The sequence below is a fragment of the Tachypleus tridentatus genome, chromosome 8 (genome assembly GCF_004210375.1).
Source record: "Tachypleus tridentatus isolate NWPU-2018 chromosome 8, ASM421037v1, whole genome shotgun sequence".
In the NCBI taxonomy this organism is placed as follows: Eukaryota; Metazoa; Arthropoda; class Merostomata; order Xiphosura; family Limulidae; genus Tachypleus; species Tachypleus tridentatus.
Window position 1 is genome coordinate 36,243,149 of NC_134832.1, and position 23,967 is coordinate 36,267,115.

The 23,967-nt window shown below is 33.3% G+C and overlaps 1 protein-coding gene and 1 long non-coding RNA gene across 9 annotated transcripts in view; one reads left to right on the forward strand and one right to left on the reverse strand.

Annotated features, from left to right (window-relative positions):
• LOC143222177 (FYVE, RhoGEF and PH domain-containing protein 1-like) overlaps positions 1-12,231 on the forward strand; it is a 101,001-nt gene extending 88,770 nt beyond the window's left edge. For 6 of the 8 annotated variants that reach the window (XM_076448251.1, XM_076448256.1, XM_076448253.1 and 3 more), the window contains 4 exons: positions 6,075-6,257; positions 8,262-8,387; positions 10,157-10,311; positions 10,612-12,231. In XM_076448251.1, the coding sequence (XP_076304366.1) occupies positions 6,075-6,257; positions 8,262-8,387; positions 10,157-10,311; positions 10,612-10,660 (513 nt within the window). In that variant the 3' untranslated portion in view covers positions 10,661-12,231. Of the gene's footprint in view, positions 1-4,512; positions 6,258-8,261; positions 8,388-10,156; positions 10,312-10,611 lie in introns of those variants that run through there. The other 2 variants (XR_013012055.1, XM_076448254.1) reach the window with 2 other exon arrangements.
• Positions 12,232-19,183: 6,952 nt separating this feature from the next.
• LOC143224128 (uncharacterized) lies at positions 19,184-23,550 on the reverse strand. Its single transcript, XR_013013228.1, has 3 exons — positions 23,357-23,550; positions 20,864-20,960; positions 19,184-19,583 (listed from the first exon to the last, which is right to left on the reverse strand). It is a non-coding gene; the product is annotated as an uncharacterized LOC143224128 (long non-coding RNA).
• Positions 23,551-23,967: the final 417 nt, after the last annotated feature.

Here is a 23,967-nt window from a genome sequence, read left to right on the forward strand (position 1 = left end):
AGGGTGAATACCCCGTTGGCGGCAAAAGTGCATGCATGCGGTTTTAGAGAGAGAGAAATTAAAGCCGTTCACCATAGTCCACGATTGAGAGCAGTTTGTAGTTGCCACTCAATATATCTCATGCTTGACGACTGACATGAGATGTGAAAGTCGTTGACATACAACCCATTCGCAATAGTGAGAGGGAGTTGTTCAGTGATGGCGTATACTGAAGAGTGTGACACTCAAAACACAGCCTTGAGGGACTCCAAGTTCCTGTACAAAAGAACAGGAAAGTGTCGAACCCACACAAACTTGGAATCTCCTGTCCATTAAAAATTTTTTAATAAACATGGGTAAATGGACATGTAACCCATATGTATGGAGGTCTCGCAAAACGCCATACCTCCATGTTGTGTTATAAGCCTTCTCAATGTCAAAGAATATTGATACAAGATGTTGCCGTTTGAGAAAGGCTTCTCTGATTGATGTTTCAAGACGAATTAGGTGGTCTGTGGTGGAGTGCTGTCGTCGGAACCCACACTGGGTGGGCGAGAGGAGGTTGTGTGATTTGAGGAACCAAACAAGACGAGCATTAACCATCCTTTCTAAGGTCTTACAGAAACAGCTCGTCAAAGCAGTTGGACAATAGTTTGAAGGAATCTTGGGATCTTTCCCTGGCTTAGAGAAAGGTAAAATAATAGCCTGGCACTAGGCATCAGGAAAAACATTCTCCTGCCAGGTTCGGTTAAAGACAATCAGAAGGACATCAAGAGAAGCAGGTGATAGATGGTGTAGCATGTCATAATGAACATCATCAGGTCCAACAGATGTACTGGCAGACTGCTGAAGGGCCATTTTCAGTTCCACCAGTGTAAAGGGACAATTATAGTAAAGGAAACAGTCAGTTCGAAAGGAAAGAGGTGAACGCTCTGCCCGAGTCTTGATGGCCAAGAAGGTGGAGGAACAAGCAGAATTGCTAGATACCTGGCAAAAGCTTTCATTTAGAGTATCAGCGATGCTCCGGACATCAGCCACCTCCTGACCGTCAGAGAGTAAGATCAAGAGGGGGACAGAATTGTAGTGTTCATTAACCTTTCGAATCCTGTCCCGTATGATCTTGGAACTGGTGGTAGAAGATATGCTAGTGGTGAACTTAATCCAAGATTCCTTCTGGCTTTGACGTCTTACCCACCTATCATGTGCACTGGCCCGTTGGAAAGCGACGCGGTTTGAAAGTGTGGGATATCGACGAAAAGTATTCCAGGCCCGTTTTTGAGCCTTTCGTGCTAAGTGGCAAGCAGAATTCCACCAGGGATGAGGATATTGTGGAAAACGCGTCGAGGTTTTAGGAATACACTGAGCAGCTGCTTGTATAATACAGCCAGTTACCGCTGCCACACAGTTTTCTATTGATGGCTGATTTACGATGGCAGGATCAAGTTCTGCGAGAGCAGTGAAAGTGGACCAGTCTGCCTGATCCAGTTTCCACCGGGGCACGTGGGTAGGGTGGCATTGACCACGGCCAGTCTCTCTCAAAAAGATCGGAAAATGATCACTGCCTAGTGGATTACTGTCAACCCTCCATGAAAAATGGGAGAATAATGAAGGGGAGCAAACCGAGAGATCAATAGCGGTAAAGGACTGACTAGGTGCATGAAAATAAGTGGAAGAACCAGTATCGAAAAGGGAAAGATTGTGATCAGAGAGCATACGCTCTACAGTGCAACCCCTCCCATCAATAGCAGCACTTCCCCAGAGGGGATGATGTCCATTAAAGTCCCCCAGGATTAGAAAAGGAGATGGCAACTGTTCAACGAAAGCATCAAGGTCTGATTGATCATATGTCTCTCCAGGGGACAGGTAGAGAGAACAAACAGTGATGGTATGACCCAAGGAAACACGGATGGCTACGGCCTCCAAGGGTGTGTTGAGCGACAAAGACAGGGTGGGCACATGCTGATCAACCAACAGTGCTACCCCTCCATGTACTTGTCCATCACACAGCCTGTCATTTCTGTACAGAGAAAACTGCTGAATGGTGACTGTATCAGCAGGTTTGAGAAATGTTTCTTGTAAGGAAAGACAAACAGGATGGTAGGAAGCAATCAGCGTTTTGATATCATCCAGATTAGAACGTAAACCTCGACAGTTCCATTGTATCAAGGTGGCCATTTTTAATGACGGTTAGGTGAAGTGGCTGGAAAACCCTTTTGCTTACGACCATGTCTTTTTTCCTTACTGTCCTTAGTCGGAGGAGGTCTATCAACCTCCATGGATCCTGCCCTGGGTCGAGTGGGCAGGTCTTTGTTATTGGAAGGGAATTCCAGTGACTGAGAATGCAAACGAATGATTGTTTTGCCTCTTGGGGTGGGAGAAAAAGATCTATCAGAAGAAATGCCTGTATTTGAAACTGAAGGATGTGGATCTTGAGGTTTGTTGGAATGTATGGGAGGAACAGAGATGGGTATTGAAGTTGATTCATCAACCTTTTTAATCATGGAGGTCAAAAGGCTTTTCATTTGTTTTGAAAACGATTCTCTTGGAGGCACAGAGAGATCTGTCTGCACTCCCACTGTAGTTGTGGAATGAAGTGCAGCGGCATATGTCCAAGATGGAGTGGTGGGCAGCAATTTCCGAGCCTCAGGATAACTAATGTTATGTATCGTTTTCAAACGTTGCACCTCTTTTTCCTCCAACCATTTTGGGCAAGAACGAAAGTAGGAGGGGTGAGAACCATTGCAGTTGACGCAGTGTGGGTCCATGTCACATTCATAGGCATCGTGGTACTTGCCCCCACAACGAGCACATGTCAGGGAATCACAACATGATATCTTTGAGTGGCCGAATCTCTGACTTTGAAAACATCGGAGAGGGTTTGGAATGTATGGCTGTACCCTGCAAATGAGATAACCTGCCTTGATGATGGCAGGTGCACGTGATGAAGTAAATGTCAAAACGAGGGTATTGGTTGGCAGTGTAACTCCATCTTTGCAAGTGGAGATGCGCCTCACTGCAGCAACTCCTTGAGTGGAGAGACCAGCGAAAATCTCTGACTCTGGGATGTTCTTCAAATCCCTCTCAACAATAACTCCTCGTGAAGAATGCAAAGTAGCATGAGGTGTAACCACAATAGGTATATCCCCGATATACAGTTCACTGTGTTGGGATGTGGATGTTTCAACCAATATGTCTCCAGATCGAAACTTCTTTACTGATTTTGGAGAGCCAGCAAGTCCCTCTAGTCCCTTCTGAATAAAAAAGGGGGACAATTGCCCTGAAGGATTTTCCGAAAGAGAATGTAATATAAGAAAATGAGGTACATGTGTTACAGATTTTGAAGATTGCTGTCCAGAGTCTTCAAGACGTGGTCGCTTTACCCATTGACTGTTTTTTCACTATTTTATTTAAATTTTTTGAAGGAGGATCCATAGGAAAAAAGAAAAATTTCGGTACCCACTGACCCCACCCACCATGGAACTCTACGAGGGGACGCACTACAAAGTCATGCAAGGACAATGCAGCAACGCCAGGGTTTCGTGAGCACTATGCCCAAACACCAGCATCAGGCACAATGTCCACAACACCCGTTGAGAACTTCCAACACTGGTAGTTGGTTCACTCTAGCCCAAGTCTAGTCCAGCCGATTGACCCAAGGGGAGGCACCCAAAGGTCGCCCGTCTACAGGAATTCAAGGCCAAAGTGGTGTGTTAGGGTTGGACACCTCAACCACCAGGATCCTCTCCTCCCCTTCACGGGTCGCCACGCACGGCAAACACGTGGGTGGATGTTTAGATCCCAGAGAAGGTAACCAGACAGAACAGAACCTTCCCTGGGAGGTCCCCTCAACACGTACAGGAATCCACACCGAGGGGTTCTTCAAAGAACAAATCAACAATGAAGACATTGTACATTATACGGAATTAAAGCTGTGTCAGCCATTATCATATGGCTGACTGTTGAATTATGACATCACATAGTTTGACTTGTAATAGTTACTTATGCTGTTGAAGAAAAGGTTGTTCATAAGGTAAGCAGTAAGTAGTATTAACATACGTGCAATATATTATGTGACTGATGTATGATAGTGATAATGAATGGTGTGTATTGATGATTATTACCAACAGAAGCCTGATTTTAAATAACAAATAATGCCAAATTAGTTTAAGTTACATTAAGAAAGGAGTAAGCAACATATTCACATAAATTGTAACCCATTTTTCAGTAATAACTTAGTTTTACTATACAAGTGATCATTTTACAAGTTATTAAAGCTGAGTCAAGTTTAAATATGGTTATAATCTCTTATCCTCTAAAGAAATTGTAAATGAAAATGATTTTTTTTCATCTAGATTTTTTTCTTGTGGAATTAGTTATGTTGTTCAACAAAAACTGTAACTAGTCTTATTTTGTTTTGCAAATCTAGTTCTTAATGTGAAAGCATTTCAAGAGTTTGTTATTTTTCTATTATGACATGAAAAATAAAATTGTGTTTGTTTATTTATAGATGGCATACCTTTTTACTTTTTCCAGATAGCAGACATAGTTTGGACTAGCATTGGAGGATGTTCACTTTATGTTACATCTTTGGCATTAATAAACCTATGTTAGCTCAGTGTTGGTTAATATGGTGTAAATGACTATTAGGTAGTTGAAAACCTAGATAGCAAATAAAGGTTAGTCCAGTGATGACCCAACATGGACAGTTGCAAGGTTGGCAAATAGTATTGACTCAAATGCAGTTTGTACATTTGTCCTTAGTTTTGCCACTGTAATCATCCTCTTTTTCTTTCTTTTTTTTTTACTGTTGTTCTAATATTCTGGTAACATTGGCTCAATAAATTTAAAAAATGTATGAATGAACTATCAGCTTATTAATTAATTTTAGGTAACCCATTATATAAAAAAGTATATAGTTATACAGATGGAAAGAGTTATATTAATGATTGTTTTTTTTTTCTTGTTTTTCTTATCACTATTATTAAAATCCTTTCATTTTATTAAATGACATTTAAGTATAAAATAAAAGAAATAGAACTTATAAAAATGACTGTCAGAGTTTGAAATGGCAGAATATATCTCCTAACTCCAATTAATCAACCTTCTCAGTGACAGCTTATTGTTAAGGTCACTGTTAGAAACCACTGCATGCCCTTCTCAATGAGCATGTATATATCAACCTTTAAATTAATAAATTTACACCATAATACATTTGTAATGCATTTCTAAGTTATGTGTGCTAAATTAACGGATTGACTGAAGGCTATACATTGTCTGTAGAAACAGATAATGTACATGAATTTAAGATACGATGCTTTAGATCTTGTATTTGCAACGTATGTGGATTGGACCTATGGTAGAACTATGGATTAATTAGTTGTCTAGCCAGGTTTGATTTTGTGCAATACCTCAAAATATTCACCACAGTCTAAAACCATACATAAGTATGTTATAAGACATACAGTGAAATCTCATTATTCAAGAGCAGCCGCTGATTTTCTTTATGCAATATTCAATACACAAAATAAACTACTGGGCAATGTTTTATTTACATTTTTATCCAAAGGCATAATTTTCTAAATGTTTAGTAGGTCGTTCAATACCAAACAAAATGGATCACATGTTGGTCTAACAGTTAAAAAGGTAGTTGCTTAAGTTGGGCCAATCTTGGTCTTTTATCTGGGTACCATATATTTATAATATTAAAAGTTGGAATGTTGTTAACATCATATTAGTTATAAATGTTTAGCTAACATTCTTCCAACATTGGACTGATGAGCAAAATGATGTTGGTTTAAAGTAATAGTATATGTTGGCCCAAGATCCATTTGCTATTTAGATTTATTTCAGTCAATTATTGGAGATAATCTTACAAGTGTAATTTACTTTCATTATGCATTTAGTAGTGCTGCACATAATATACAACATTTCAAAAGTTAAATACCACTTTTTATTTTTCCTTTCCCACTTGTAAATTATTTACTCCTTTTATAGAGTCTTCTATGAAGTCATGTTGCTGCTCTGTGTATGTATATATATATATAAATTAATTATTGTCATTTTAGTTTTTAGATGTCAGTTAATCTGTTCTGCAGGTGGCTTGTAACAAGTGTCTCACTCAGAAGTCTCCATTACCATATGATAATAATAAAACAGGTCGAGTATGTGGCCAATGCTATGATACTCTTTCTCAGAGTTTGCAAGAAAAAGTGGAACAGACAGGTGGAAGCCAGAAAGAAAATATTGAAAGTCCTGTTGAAAGGAAGGGAATTCTAGAGGTAAACATCATTTAAACTAGAATAACTCATATTTTTTTTATAGTTTAGAAGATATGTTTTACCTTGAGATAACACAACAGTATTACCACATTCACTTGAATAATATATATAACTTAATAAGATATTTTATTGAAGTTTCATTTTATAAATTAAATTGTGCTCCCTACAAATTTAAAACTTGATCTTTCAATTTAAAAGAGTTCTGTTTAGATTTCTAGATATATATTTTCCCCAGTAAGTTAGAATTTAGCAACTTCAGATAAATTAGCTGAGTTGTTCATGTTTCAAACTACTTTTGCTAGTCTTCATGATTTCAGTTGATCATTTATTTTTTAAAATTGGTATTTCATTTACAGCTATTATTTTGTAAGTACTCAAAGCACAATTTTGATAAAGTAAAATTTGAGATACTCTTTTGAAGATTCAAACTTAATTCCTTGCTTATCAAGAAGATAAACATATTGACCATAAGGCACTATAATTTTCAAGTGCCTGATACTTCCATATTAATCTAATTTACACTTGTTTAAAACTGTTCTGTCATTTTATTTTACAAATTTCTAAGTACCTCTATAGAAAAAAAAATAATGGTTCGTTGCAGTAAAGTTAACACTCATAGTATCATCAAAGTTTTATAATAAAATTTTAAGATATGCTGAAAAACTGTTAATATATGTGTATGTATTTCTTTTCCATACTAAAATTCTTTCTGAAAAAAATGTAGGAGGCAGAGATTAACCTATCTTTTAGATGTTATATGAGAAGGTTATTCTAATTTTTAATATGAGTGTTCTTCCAATAAAGTCACTAGAGGCATATTTGGAAAGAATATTTACAAGCACGTGTATCTTTCATTGAATTATTTTACACCTTTTCTCCAATTTGTTGGGTATGTTTTCAGATATCAATCTCATATTAAACAATAAAATACAGATATGGCTTAACCTAAAGTATTTTAAAGAGGTTCTTCATATAATTTAAAATTGTAGTAAAAGACAATATCTAAATTACCCTTGATTATACTGCATGAAGCCTTTTAATATTTTTTTAATTTCTTTAAGTTTCTTTTTTCATGAATTGTTGGTTCTTATGACATACAATCATCTTTTAAAAACAACTTTTGTTCATTAAAGAACTTAACAGCAACCAAAATGTAGTGGCGGTGCCAAGGGTGGGCTTGAGTCCCCCTCAGCTCCCCAATATTATTACCTACATATATTCATAAAATATGGAAAACATAGTTGTCGTTGTTGCTTAACAATTAACATCAAAGAGACACAGATCTGTAGAACTCAACGTCTTCATTAAGATGAAAGATGGTTAGCCTGATAGTGACCTTACTTTTCCTCAGAGTGTATTAACTTCACATGGGATAATTTGTTTCTGCTATGCAAACTATGTCTTTATGTTATATTTCTTTTGATTTGTAGCTTTACTCTTAATGGTATATTGAATGTTCAAGCTAAGCTAATCTTGATTTTCTTTATTATTATGTATTACCTTGGGTGGAATTTAGTTGAGATTCCTCTTTTACATGTATGCATATTTTCATAAACAGATTATTTCTAATTTGTAATAATGAATTATTAATCAGAGTATGAGTTTCCAGTGAAAACTGCATTGAAAACACAGTTCGAAATAGCACACCTTTCTGAAATGTACCTTCATACGTAAATTATTATAATTTACCATTTATACTTCATATTGATGGCATTTTGGGAAGCCCCTCCACAGTTTACTTCAACCCCCCCCAACGAAAATATCCTGGCGCCGCCACTGCCAAAATGAGAATTTTATGTTTCATGAATTTAAAAATAATTATTAAACCATGTGGCTAATAAACTATTGAAATTTTTCATTTGTAAGCATGCATATATACAAACACGATAATTTTATGTGTAATTATATGTGTTATATTTTGTGTAAAATGACCTGTAATATTTTGTATGTGCCTGTAAAAAAGCTATACATATGTTAATATTATTTAATCTTTTGCTTCTTTAGGTTAAACCATCAGATTCGTCTGTTATAAGTAGCTATCTCCAGCTGAAGTCTAGAAGCCGGATGTGGGTATGGAGATGGTTCTCACTACACGAAGATTTTGTGTTGTATTCATTTCGGTCACATGAGGTGAGAAATAATATTCTGTCTGTAGTTTCCCAAAACCATATGTTTAAACAATCTCTTCCACAAAGTTAAACTGATACAAAATTCCAGTTAATTGATAATAAATTTATTGACATTTTTGCTATAATAAATTTTGTGTTTTCAATAAAATTTACTTAAAGAAATTACTGCTTCTTCAAAGATATTCATTATGGTGGGACATTTACAAATATTTATTCTGGTGATTTTTCATCAATAAAAATTTATTTTCATTCATAATTTTTCAGTACTATGTTTTAGTATCTAATCATGATGAAATCGTAATAAGAAATTAATCTAGTCCTGTTATTTCACCATTTTGAGAACTCAGAGTTGGTTTGTTTAGTGAGATTTAATATCATCTGGTAATGTAAAAGTACTTACCGATTTCTTTACATACGTCGATAATCAGCTCATATTAGTAGTATGATTTCATGGTATATATATGCTGTCTGATGGTATAAGTAAAATTTTTTTAATAGTTCAATTTTTTTTGGCATCTTATATAATTCTCAAAGCAATTTTAGTAATTTTGCATTTTTATACATATATTCTCTTTCCACTTTACAAATTTTCTTTTATATTCAGTTGAGGCACCCTGACATGAAAGTCTAAACTCGCATGGTATAGATTCCACAGGAAATCATAAAGAATCTTGTTCAACTTTTTCATCTTTACTAAACAGTATGGTCTGTAATTGTATCACAGATACTACTAGGAAATATGATAATGAATGCAGTATCAAAGTTTATATTAAACAAATGTCAGTTCAAATGAATTGTGGCAATTGTAATAGCTAAGAATATGATTGAAGTCATGCTCATTTAACCAGTTTCAAACAATATGAACACACAGGGATATTGCATTTTTATTTTAGAGAAGTCCTTGTTTATAAAAATAGAAATGCACCATTATGGACCATATATGAGGCAAAAATGCTAAAGAACACTGAATTTTTTTGCCTTCTAAGGAAGTAAAATAATCCAAACCTTACCATAACGTCAATATCCACACTATTACATCATCTCCAGCAACTTGTGCTATTGGAACCACACAAGCAGGAATCAGTTTCCTTGTGTGATTTTGTTGATATTTACACTCTACTGTAGGTATTAAAAGTATATGTAATGAAATATGCCTCATCAGACAACACTGCAAGCTTCTATTTATTTGGTGCCAACAGCTTACCATCTAAAATAAAAACCACTGTAGTTCTTGGTTTGGCTTTCAACTGCCATATAATAGTTGTTGGAATGTCTTAATTAGGAAACAGTCTGACTAATATCTGCTGCACTTTAAAAGCTGGTTCAGTCACTTCTTCCCCAGTTGAATCATCAGAGGTTGGCAGCCACAGTTTTCTCTTAGCAAATGTATTCATCTTGATAACTGCTACTTACATACCTTATATTTGAAGCAGCGAGTCAAAAAATAGCCTTGATAAATTTTTCTGTCAAAAAAGTCAAACAAATCTTCACATACTGTTTTGCAAAGTTAGCATTATGTGATTATTAATGTATGTCTATAGTACTTAATCACCCCAAAAATCACATGATCAGCCTGTTTTTCATGTAATAATAAATTGTGTTCTACAAGTGTGTGAAAGTCCTAATACAAGCAAGCTTTTAGTATTTTTTATATAATCAACTTGTTATAGTGATTTTATCTGTACTTGATATCATCTGATGATATATGTGGACTTTCTGATTCCATTTCCTTAAGTTTATAGTAATAATTTAATGTATTGTTACCTTCAGGAAGAGAAAGCTGTCACATCTATGCCAGTTCCTGGTTACACTGTAGCACTACCTGAGAAATCTGACAATGTTGATGGAAGAGAAAATGTTTTTAAACTTTTTCACAAGAAAAAAGTATATTATTTTCAAGCTGCTGATCCTAAAGAACAAGAAAGGTAAAAATTTATAAATCAATTTTTATTTTGATTGCACTGGAATGTGGAGTTTTTTTTATCACAAATTAGATAAATTAGGTAGCAAAAACAATTTTATTCTTGCCACAATAACAAAATGAAAAGAATAATTTGTGAAAGTGACTATTTCAGTTTTGAAATTTCATTTTGTGAATAATAGCATCTTCTTTTGCAGTTTACTTTCCATTACTCAAATAATTGTGAAACATCAGTGCCAAAGAATTAAGTGATGATTTGAAGAAAAGCTCCATGATAATAAAAGTATTTTTATTTTTGTTACAGGTGGGTATCAGCATTGGAGAAAGCATCACGAGCTGAGTTCATGAGCTGACAATTCTGTGCAACTGGTGATTTTCTTTCCTGATGTTATCTTCTGACATCATAGGTTCTAGTCAACAAATGGGCATGTTTAATGAGTTAAAACCTTGAAATTACAGCTTTGATCAGTTTTTGGAACTCATATTGGTCAATGGTCATTAGTTGTCTACATCATTTACACTTTAAACTTGTTTTGTGAAATGAGTACTGTAAAATTTTAATCTTATTATCATAGGTGGTGGAGTATACTATAAATAACTGCTTCTGGTCTGGGATTCTTCTTGCCATAATTCAACTACTTGATGAAGTGCATTCTTGTGAGGAAGAAAATAAAATCATTTCATACTTGAAAAGAATTAATCCCTAAGTGTGAAGAACCACAACTGTAGCATAGTATTTCATGATACAGATTCAATGAAGAGATTTATCAATTTATTTCGGTTACCAAAATAAACCATGAAGTAATTAAGAATGCGTGCAACATGAGCATGTGATGTCTTACAGTAGATTCTGTTTGTATAAAAATGATAATGTATGGAAGAATATTTGTTTTAATATTTATGTAAATATCATTGTTTGTGTATGGGTAAAGAAATGTTGGAAAGCAGATAATTGTTATTGAGGGTAGTTTAACCCCCTTGACTACATGGTATACCCTCTTTTGTTTAATGATGATTACTAATTTCATAGGCTGCAATAAGGTTTATGGTATACTCATAAAATTTGGAAATGTATATTTTCATTTTGGCAATAAAGTTATGAGAAGCTCATATACTGCTAGATCTAACAAAATCACAAAGGCAAAATGTTGACTGAAATAAAAGTTTTTATTATTATATGAAGATTAAAAGTCCTTTTTTTAACTTTATTGTCAAAATGTTTAAATCTCTACAATATGCACTAAAATTCTGAAAAATATTTTGATTTATTTACTGTTTTCAAAATGTCTAAAAGGCTTAGGTAAAATTGTTTTTTTATTACGTTATTATTGGTAAAATCAGCTTCAAGCACAGTATGTATGTCTGTGTGCACTACTCATTACATTTAATGTGACTTATACAAATTCAGCTTTATTCAGTTGTTTGTTTATTTATAATTAAACAGAAATCTACATAATGGGTTATCTGTGCTCTGCCTACCACATGAATCAAAACTTGGTTTCTAACGTTATACATTCACAAAGATACACCTCTGTGCTGCTGGAGGACAAATTCAACTTTAAACATGTTATTTAATACTGACAGTTATAATAGAAAGCTTTCTGATTATTTGAAATTGGTTGATTGCAAGAGAGTTGCATTACAATAAAAATTTTGAAAATATAATCTAAGCATACTGTTTACTGTATGTTCTTGTAAGTGTTAGCTTCCTCGTCATTAGACCCAAACAGCATTGGACAGTTTTGTCTGGCTTTTAATAATTCAAAATGAGAAGGAAAAATGAGTTTAAGTTAAATTATTAGAAATAAAGTGTAGATTTAAAATTAATGATTTATTGTTACTGTTTTCTTCCATATGTTACTGTATATTATTTCTAAAATCAGAAAAAATGTACAAAAGTGAGTTAATTAAAAAATGTGAAAACTTAGCATTCAACTTGATTCTTCATAAACTCCATTTTAGTTATTCCAACTGGTAAAATAACCAAATATGTTTTTTTGTTGGAGTGGTAGAACTTTTAGATGTTTTTGAAAGCTAGATTTAAGAATTCTTTAACAAAGCATACAAATTAAGAACTTAGTTTTGTGATTTTTCTTATTGTACTTTATCCTCTTTTAAAATTATGAAGTACATCTTTGTTTTAATACCTGTATGCCTTTGTATGCTAAGAAATTTTAGTAAGTTCTGTATGAAACTACTAATTTTTCACCTACAAAGAGCCAGCAATTGGATATTCATTGTAGGAAGAAATGAATAACCAATATCACAAACAGAGAGTAGCAAAACTCAGTGATTTTACAATATAGGCATCAAGTGTCCAATCTATGCTTCTGCTACTTTAGTATGGATTAAGTGCAAACTAAATATCAATGTTGTTTCTGAAGTTTATAAGCTACACTCTGAGAACAATTTAGAAGGCACATGAAAATATAAATTATATGAGAATTTTGCAAAAAATGGCCTTTTATTCTGCAGTATTTTTGTTTTGTGCATAGGTATTGTAGGTCATTAGTAAATCTGCAAAAGGCTATGATTTGCTGATTGCTATACATCACACGTTTTCATTGATTTTATAGAAATGTTATTTACTTTTGATTTGGTTAATGGTAAAGACATGATGTCTGGTGTTCTAGGCAGTTTAGAATAGTGTGATGCTGAAGTATACTGCTAAACATAATTAATGGATAATCAGAAATTGTAGTTATCACAAGGCAAAAAACACAGTTATAAAATACTACAAATTCATCTTTCATTCCATTCATTTTAGTTTCATACAAATCAGACACCTTATGATTAGGCATTTAATCTAACATTCAAAAGATTTATCATTAAGTTTACACCCATAAATGAATGTTAGATCTTCACAGCTCATGAAATTTCATTTCCATAAGGAGCATGGTCACAACAAATAGAGAGGAATATCTTATACTGATGATGCATGCTTGAAATCAGGGAGTTTACAAGATCTAGACCCCTCTTATGACCTGTTTTCAGGACAGTTTTGTGGTATGGTGATATTTGACTGAGTTCAAGACCAGTTGAACAACTTATAGTAGCACATAGAATGTGGTCTCTCTCGTCTTCATTAATGATGCAGTTTTATAAGATGTAGAAGATTAGTGCATTTTTCAATGCTTAGTTTTATACATAACATATTTCCACCACTTCCACCATCAGAAACATCATGTTATTGTATCAAATTTGAATGAATTTAGATCCAGGTTATCTCAAACTGGTGATAATCTTATTATGTCTTTAATGTGAAGCACAACTCATCTATATAAAGTATTGCTCCACATGATCTTGGTCAATTGGATATTTCACTGGAACCACTGCAAGTGAATTTTTTATTTTGTGTGTGATTTGCTGTAACTGAAGTACATCTAATTTCGTGTCTGTCACAAGAACAAGTTTGTGACTGCAATTTATAATAATGGATACACTGACACAATATCCATTTGTGGATACAAACATCTGATTCAATTTCGAAGCTTGAAACTTACAATTGCAATAAGCAAAAATCAACAGAGAGTAGTTAACCTAACAACTATACCAATGAGTTTGACATTTTGTTAATGACACCTTAAAACACTTGGAACCAGTTTGCATAGCTTGTTGTTATTAGCTGGTTCTATTTATCCAGTGTCTCTCCACATGAGCACAACATCTTAATGTCTTCTCAGGATTCTTTAAAAACTTTGAATACTTTGTAATTTACTCTAAAGAGACAGGGGAGTCGAAATTATATGTAACTACTGTCTTCAGTATTGGCTGAAAGACCAGTCATCTTCATTTCAGACCATATGATCTTCAGATACCCAAGTTTCGTAAATCAAATATAAAGTAATAGCAGATTGTAAATGCATTTGCTTTTGTTTGATATTTTAATTTATAATGTATTATACTAACTTAAAAACAACATCTCTTATGATTTACTTGCAATTTCTTACTGATTGTGATTCCTGTTTATGACCTATGTGTTTCCATAATTATTGCTCATAAGGTCTTTTGTGGATTATTTATTGGTTAATTACTTAAATATGAGTAAATAACAAAATGATATTTTCCATTTCAGTTATTTTCTTTCTTGTTCTCAGTCAAAATAAACACAATTTGTATGGTTGTCAGAGCAATGTTTGCTACATGTGAATAGTGTTATAATCAGATCAACAAAGGATCCATTTTCATTAGTAACACTATCAAATCTTCTATCTTTCTAACTCATTAGTAAATAGCATTTTATACAAGTTGATTCCAGGAGTCACTTGAAGATTCTGATTCCACCAGTGATCTTTGGTACCAATGGTACCAAAAGTATTGGACATTCTGTTTTTCTAATAGCTAATTCGCACATGAGAGTGACTTACAAAACTAATGAAAGTGTATCATGAATTGGCATTCAGAGATATTTCAAACTTTAAAAGTTTTCAAGTTCTTGATATGCAGATGACCTAAGAAGGTCAAAATGTTGTTTTGTATTTTATTTTAATTAAAAATTTTAATACCCATAGAAAATTTCCAAATTTTTCTGTCCTTCAACTATTTCTCTATTTCATCTTTAAGAATTATCCTCAAAGTGGCTCCTTTTGAATTTCTTTAACACAATATTAAATGTTATTTATTTTCACATGCTTAACTTACTAGGTATACCCTGGTTTGTCATCCAATAAACTCATCTTTCACATTTCCTCCTCTTGGTAAGGGACTACCCCTTCAAAATTTTAAACATACCCCACCTGTCCATAGGAATTAAGATATCTTTCTGTTCACTGTCGTTACTACTAACCTATAAGCAAGTCATTCTACAAGTTTTAGGTACGATTCTAGTGTACCATGGCTTAAGCACATCACCTGATGTGTTTGTTCAACCACTTATCTTTACACCTACCTCATCAAGAAAAACTGGATGTGGGATTTCATCTACCAGCCTTACGACTATTTCATCTTTAAAAGCTCGACATTTCAGTGTTACCTTATCTAGTGATATAATACTAGATTGTTCGAAAAATAATGGCGGATTTTTATACTAAAATTTTAGTCATTTATAGGGGTAAGAAACCTGTCTTTTTTTTTTAAGACTTGACATACACCACAGAAAAACTAAAGTTTTCTTCTATTCGTTAGTGCTTTTATTATTTTCTATAATTTTACTTCCAATATTTCATACTCTTGCAATTATTGATGAAAAATAGTACATCATTTTATTGCATGAATTTAAATTTGATCAAAATGCATCGCAAACAGCTCGCAATATCAACCAAGCATGGGGCGAAAGAATCACTTCCGAACGTACAGTACAGTGTTGGTTCAAAACGTTTCGTAATAGAAATGTGAGTCTTGAAGATAAGGAGGAGAAATGACGTCCTTCTGCTGTTGGAAAGAAACCCGCGCCAAACTGTGCGAGAAATAGCACAATAATTGAATGTTGGCCTTTCCACAATTTCAGACCATCTCGAGCAAATTGGAATATTGAAAAAGCTCGACAAATGGGTTCCACACGAACTTTGGAAATAAAGAAAATTGCCGTTTTGAACTGTGCTCTATGCTGATTTTGTATAACAAAAATGGTCTTGATCGAAGTTTCACCTGTGATGAAAAATTGATACTTTACGACAACAGAAAATGATCTGCGCAATGGCTCAGCTGTAACGAGACTAGAAACACTTCTCAAAGCTAAAATTGCACCAACAGAAGATTATGATCACTGTATTGTGGTCTGCGGCCAGTATTATCCGTTACAGTTTTCTCAATCATGGCCAGAATATTACTGCAGAGATTTATTGTCAAGAATTGAAAGAGATGCATAGAAAGTTGCATGAAAAAATGCCAGCACTAGTCAATAGAAGAGCAACAACATTTCTTAATGATAATACTCGGCCACACGTTGCTCAAATAACGATCTAGAAGCTTATCGAACTGGGCTATAAAACATTGCCTCATCTTCCTTACTTCCCAGTCTTTTTCAAACATTTGAACAACGTTTTATAGGCTTCGAAGAATTTTTGAGTTTTAGGACTTCAAAGTTTTATCGTCATGGCATAAATAGTATAGCTTCTCTTTGGCAAAAGTGCATAGATTCACTAGGTTCCTATTCTGATTAATAAAGTTACTTTTGAATTTCTCTTTATTTTTCATTAAAATTAAAATTTAAAACCCGACATTATTTTTCGAACAATCGAATATATCGAGTCCTTCCTGTTGTGATATTAAATCCAGTTAAATCTAATCATCCCTTGTATAGTAATTACTTTTTACTAACCTTTTCTCAAAATTTCCAATTAGAAGTATTTCTAATACACTTACGTCTTGCTCATTTATATATATTCAACTTCTAATTCTTCTCCTTTCATTAGGTCTTTTCCTAATGACCTTCATAGTTGTCTAATTCAGTTTTTACTTCCTTTAACAGATTAATGACATGGTTTTATTTCTTTTCAGCATCTTCCACCCTAATTCTACTTAAGTCATCTATGATAGAGCATTATCTACCTGATCGATGTCTAACTTCAAAAATCATCATTCTGTAATAGTAAAGACAATCTAACTAATCTAGACAACGGGTCTTTCAATGTCATTAACAATCGTAAAGGTGCATGGTCGGTAATAACGATAAATGTTCTACCATATGGACAACGAAATGTTTCAGTACTGAACCACAGCTAATAATTGCTATTCCATTACTAAATAATTAATTTTAGTTTTCCTAACTGACTACCTTAAAAAGCAATAGGGTGTTCCTTTCCATTCTTATCTAACTGAAATAATACACCTACTACAAAGCCTGTGCTTGGAATAAATTACTTAGCGCAGTCTGTGTAACTCAAAATTGGAGTTTTCAATAGTGTATGTCTTAAGTTTTCAAAAGCATTTGCCCCCCGCTAGTACAGCGGTATGTCTCCGGATTTACAACGCTAAAATAAGGGGTTCGATTCCTCTCGGTGGGCTGAGCAGATAGCCCTATGTGGCTTTGCTATACGAAAAACAAACAAACAATCAAAAGCATTTTGCCTTTTGCTTGTCTAGTGAAAAAACATATCTTATCTTAGTCAATTCTGTTAAAGATTTGGCTAACATTGCAAAATAAGGAATGAATCTTCTGTAAAAGCCCTAAAAACCTAACAATGCATGGATATCTTTTACTATTTTTGGCAATGGATAATTTTTATATAATTTTAATTTCTTTGGAAGAGGTTTTAATTTTCTGTGATTACCACGTGACCCAAGTACTGCTGACGAAAGGCGAACGTTAAAAACACCTGTCTAGAACAATTCACATTGTATTAAACACCTTCTGCATTCTAATGAGAAGCGAAAGGATTCTAGAAAAAGGTTATTCTAACTAGACAGTTGTGTCAGTCAAAACAAGTGTGTTCACGGATGTGAATATGTCCACAAAGTACCAACGATGTAACAAAAAATGTAATCTACTTAAAACGATGTTCATACAAGATACACCAGAAATGATGAGCAATTGTATACACAAGTAACCTTTCCCGTAACCTTTTACGTCCAGTCTTAGGTTACTTAGCACCAATCACTAAAAAAGGGGTCCACTCTATTTCCTGGAATAATCACCTCAAAGTCTACCCCTACGAGTTTGAATGGATTATGCTGTAATACCATATAAAAAGTTATGTCTCTGGCCCAGAAATGGTTGGTTGGTTGTCCCAAACATCAAATTGTCCTAGCTTCATCGTTGCTCCAGGTTTTCCAGATGTTCTAGTTTATTTGGCTAAGTTATTGAGATATATAGACAGAAAATGACAGTTTATCTATATGGCATGACTTGCACTATACTAACTCCATGTAAGTTGTAACTGCTCCTCTCCTTTCGTTGGTAATATTGCCAGATGGAAATATGATGTGTAATGCAAAAGTCATTAAAGTTGTATAATTAATTCTGATAAAGTTAGAAATATTATGAAACGAATGCAAGTCACTGAAAGTGTAAACTTTAATGTAATCGATGTTATTATTTTTCATTCATCATAAGCCTTCATACGTTAATCATTGATAATAAAATGTATATCTTTGATGTAGAATTGAACTTAGTATAATTTATTCCTTGCTTTAGTTGTAAGTGTTCTCAAGTTGGTTGCCTTTTGTACCTAATCGTGGCTGCATACAGTAGGTATGTAAACACATCTGTTGCAATTGCTTTCTTGTCACCCCAAACTATGCTCCTGTGTTCTCATGATAGAATAGTTTATTACAGATGCGTTATTAGCAGCACATCATTTAACAAGACGTATAGGTTCTTTACCTAAAATGCATTATCAATAGATACTTGTAAGTTTCCTTGAGGAATTGAAAGTGATTTTCACTATTTGTACTTCAAAGGACATATAGTAGTTCCTTTGTGAAAGGCTTTTGCGTCTTACAGAACGACTGAAGGACTGATTTTTACTTTTGTAACGTTTTAGAAGAATTTCGAAATCTGAGTCATTACTTGGTATAATATAAAATCCATCTTCATTTCATACGAGGCATAGTTTTAGAGCAAAGAATTTTTTTTTTTGCAAAACAATATCTGAATGTAGAGCCAACCATGTCAACAATCTGATTATCTCGGATATTTAGGTATTAGTCTTTGATTCTATCTTTATCTTCATTAAATGTAAAATTACCAAAACTACCTGCTGTGATGCCCTTTACCCACATAAATGCAGTCAGATGGCTTCTCCTTTGCATCTCAGTAATGTTTCCGTGTAGGCCTTATAAGAATAGAGATTGTGACACGAAGAAACGAGTTTGTCTTTTAAGTGTATGTGGACTTGAGAAAATAGAGAATGAAGAACTAACAGACTAACAGGAGCAGACTTATCTTCATCTTTTTTTATGTCCATTCCATTACTTTTAACAAACTTTGCGTTTACATGTAAATACATTTGAGCTGGATCAATGTATAAATCTCCTGATTCTGATATATTAAATTTGATGGGTCCACTCTCACTCTCTAATGACAGAGAATAATATTTTGTTCACTAACTCTCTTCAATCACAGTTTATGTAAGAGGAAGTAAAAATAAATCTGTACACTGACAGAACATTTCTTGGTTATAGTGATTGTATCTCTTCCCTTTATGAGGTAGAGCAATCTGTCAGCTCTCGAGTCCATTCTTTTGCATGTTGTTTTCCATCATCAGCGACATCTAATGTTAAATTTAAGAACTTGTTTTCATAAAACTATTGCTCTCTTTTTCAGAAAAAATATGGTTGAATGACATAGATTGCTTAAGACATCTTCCAAACCATGTCTTTACTGTCATTGGATACCTGCAAAATATGGTAATTGTAATACGTCTTATTATAGTAAGGTACTCTCGTGGCGGCGATACAAGTGAAATATAATAACACTCCTATGTCAAAATAGTATACGCTGACTCATCTTTTATATCTATCTCAATAGTTTGATATATCTTTATTTTCAGATACAGGTCTGTAATGAAATTTTGTAAACATTTTAGTAATCACGTCTCTATCCTTACCATTAACTAGAATGATTTGTAACAGTGGCACATATGCGTCAGCACCAACAAAACAAGGTGTCACAATATCAGAGTAAACACAAAATGAATGAAATACCCCATTCATATTAACAGTATGTGGAGCTATAGTGAGTTGTGATATTATACGATCATTCTCAAATCCAAATAGTGCAGATAATACAAGATCAAATAATATAAAGAATTCACCTTTGAAATTAACGCTTATTTTCTGGGGAATGGATCATAATCAAATATCGCATATGTGTGTGTGTTTGGAATTCATGGGCTAACTCGTCTAATTCTTTAGTACTCTAATTAGATTTTCAGATTATTTCCGTAACTCAGTTAAACCAAACGTTTTAAGTTATGATGACCATTTATAATCGTTGATCACTCTGACAGTAAGGGGTGTGATGGTCATTGTCATTATCTTTCTACCATTAGTAACGCCGGTTTTTATCTCCATTGATTACTATTATATTTATGATTAGGAGGCTTTCCGAGACGTGCCAACCTGGAATATCAGTTAGCACAGAAGATATTGTAATCGTTATTCTTTATTATTAGCGCTGACCATTTTTAAAATTATCAGCCCTAATATTAGTGATCTTACAACGACTGTTACCTACAGGCATTTGTAAAGTTGGGATCTCAGTTTTAAACAATTAATCTAATGTTAACTCTTTTCCATTTTGCTTCACTGTTGTTGAAAATACATTTTATTCCTCAGGAGCTCTCGTTGTTGCTCACAGTATTTCACTTTCAGTAGTGAGATTAAATCTAGGTAAATTTTCAAGCCTTTATATAGCATGTGTAATTGTCAGAAAACCGAAAATACTATGTATTTATATTTTTTATATATATGTATTCTGTATGTATTTATATGTATGTATATGAACTTAGTATGCTTTTTCCAGGCTGTAATATATACACTGGAGGTTTTTTGAAAACCCTTAAATTGTATATGTGAGCATTATGTAATTATTTTCAAGGTTTTATAGAACTGGTGTTGTTTTCAGATCATACCTACGAAACTGTAATTACATGCTGTAAGTGCTTCCTACTTACTTGACTAATTGGTCATGCCGCTAGGTGGTGCAGGTAATGAAGTTCATGTAATGTAGAATACTTGTTCTCTCTTTCAGCTGTTTTACTGACTGTTTGCCTAAATGACACACGAAATCAGTTGTTGATTGTTAAATAAGTTTAAAAGTATATATTTCCACGCATAGAATTTGAAACTGTTGCAGTAACATAACTTATCTTTTTAATTAAAAATTATACAAATCAGTGTTACTTATATTAAAACGCTTTTAATTATAGCCTAATGCACTTGTTATTTTAGTATATATATATAAGTAAAATATCATTCTCAAGTATAAAATATACTGAAACAAGTGTTAACAAAACTTCAAGATACACCAATATAATATTTAGGAGAACATCTTTGCTTATAATTTACTGAACAATATATGTCTAGCTTAGCCTTTTATCAGTTTCTAATTATACGTGCACTCACATCTTCTCTTTTTTAGTATGCGTAGTACTTAAAAAAGAGCCTTTAAATTTCTTATGTTTAAATAAAATCATTGTTTTCGGAAGCATATTAGTTTTCATCTTCATTATCTTCTGTTTGAATCCTCATCTGTTTTGGATAATAACAATGGATCAGTGAAGTCAAAATTATTTTTTATTCCCATGTAACTGGTTGCGTGTGGGCTTACACAACTATGCCTATAATTATCGTGCAAGCCATCAAGACCAATACTATTTTTGTGTAATTACGCACACATTTGTTATTCGTAACTTATATATACTGATGAGAACATTCACCCTTTTTTACATCAACATCACAAAGATAACTTTAATCTTCATTGAATATTACTGTTTTATATATAGTCCGTTATTATTAATTGTGACCAATACATGCTGTTTCTAAATATAATGCAGAATTGTGCATCATCACGCCTTTTTCTGGTGGGATGAATCATCAGAATATTCTCATATAATTACACAGGGAAGTGACTGGTATATTGCAATTATACTATGTAATGAGGAACTTAGATACAAATTCATCAATATAAAGACTATAAAAATAACACATTACATCCTACTAGAGAATGTTAAATGCAAGGAAGTTAAATGACTGATACAATCAGCAACTGAAATTCTGAAGCCTTTATTCTGGATCACTGTAAATGTATTATGAGTGTTTTATGCGATGAATTATATGTACCTATCGCATTTACAGAACAAAATAGCATTAAATAAAATATGTGAAGTTTTATATCTTTGAAAAAGACTGATTCGTAGGTTATGTGATGTTGTATTGATTCATACTTAGACAAAACAAAATCAAACATTATATCTAATATTAAAAGCTTGTTATTCAAAGTACATACAAAACCCAGAAAAATGAATTGCTGAAGCTTTGAAATTGATGATCTCAGTTAAACTAATCATGCATATTAGATCATGCAATGTTAGATAATGATGAAAGTATCTGGTTATATCTGAGGTCTGCTCTAACTCAAGTGGATAAAAATAATATATTAGAAGTTTTTCAAATTAAGTTTGGTAAACTGATTATACATTATTTTAAGAACTTAAGTAACATTGTGTTCATTGAGAGTGATGAGCTTATTTAAAAGTTATCTGACTACTTCTGTAAAAATAGCTAAATGTAAATATTATGATTAAACAGTGATAGACATGTATCCATACAAAAAATATTGTCCCAGTTTACATCTGATAAAGATATTCATGATGTATTGTTTATACTCTGTTACAGGGTAATTCAATGTAAAATGTTTTTACTACACATTTTGTATAGACGTACAATAAAGATAATTATGCACGTGTTAAAATTTGTTACAGAAGACGATTTAATGTAAAAAATTCCTCTGCTAGATATACTTTTTTATGTAAGTCCCTAAGACTTACTGTCTGTTCCCTGTAACTGCTTTGTTTGTAACAGGGAACAATATAATGCAAAATATACTTGTATGTACACAAGTATCAAACTTCTTATTGCATTATGCTTAATAAAGGTTTATATAATTTTTTTTGAGGTGATTTCTATTAATCATTTCATACATAATATATGTTTTAGATGAAACTAGACAAATCCCATAAGAAAAAACTGCGTTTATTTTATATACACAAATATAAAGATCCTTATTGTATGAAAAATAAATGCTTTTAAACTGAAGACATTATCAGAATGCTTTACGTGATGTAGAAGATAAGAAAACAAATATTTTATTTATCATATTGAAATAAAGTACAGTTACTCATGTCTTGATGACGAGAAACCCACTTGAAATAAAAATGTATCTCAAAACGGCTGAGAAAGTCGAAACATTGTCCTCTGCTCATTAATAAAAGTGTTAATACCCATACCAGCCGTTCTGAGATACAGTTACTCAGTCTTATACAATTTCACGCCCGCTGAAGTTGATGACGTAATCATATTATATTATCTAACAACATGCCCTTGATGTTGGTGACTTATGAAAGACGTAAATACTAAGTTAATACTTTACAACACATTATACAAACCTGAAGCAGGTCAATGCCCTCGGCACGCGTCAGTATTGAATGAAGGTCATGTTTGTTTACTTCCGGCTTCCAATGGACGTCCACACCACTTAGGTGCACACGATATCAAGATACAGGGCCTATTGCATAATATGTTTTGCAGACCGTATTAACAGCTATTGAAACACGTGAAAGTCAGTCTGAAAACCCTTATATGAGCCATATATCGTAAAGGCAGGATGATAGAAGTTCAGATGGACAGTTCTTCCACATTTTTCATTTAGACGTGACCAGCACATTATAACTTTGGTTCTCCTTAAGGGCAGTCTATACTTACAAACTTAAAGCAGATGTATTCATTTGAATTTGTGTAAATGTATTTTTAACGTACTTCATGATGGAACTCAGAAGGAAAAACAATTCACCATATTTAACGGGAACTGAGTCTGAGTGTTTCTTCTTGTGCAAATCTTCAATACCATTAATGTATTTTTGTTGATCTTAACCTGCTATAGATAGCGCAGAAATGGGCAACTCCATGGCCACTGGTCACTGGCCACATGTGGCCAGCTCGAGTTTAGAAGTCAACCTTTACTATTAGTTATTTTTTATCGCAAATTTGATAATCAGCA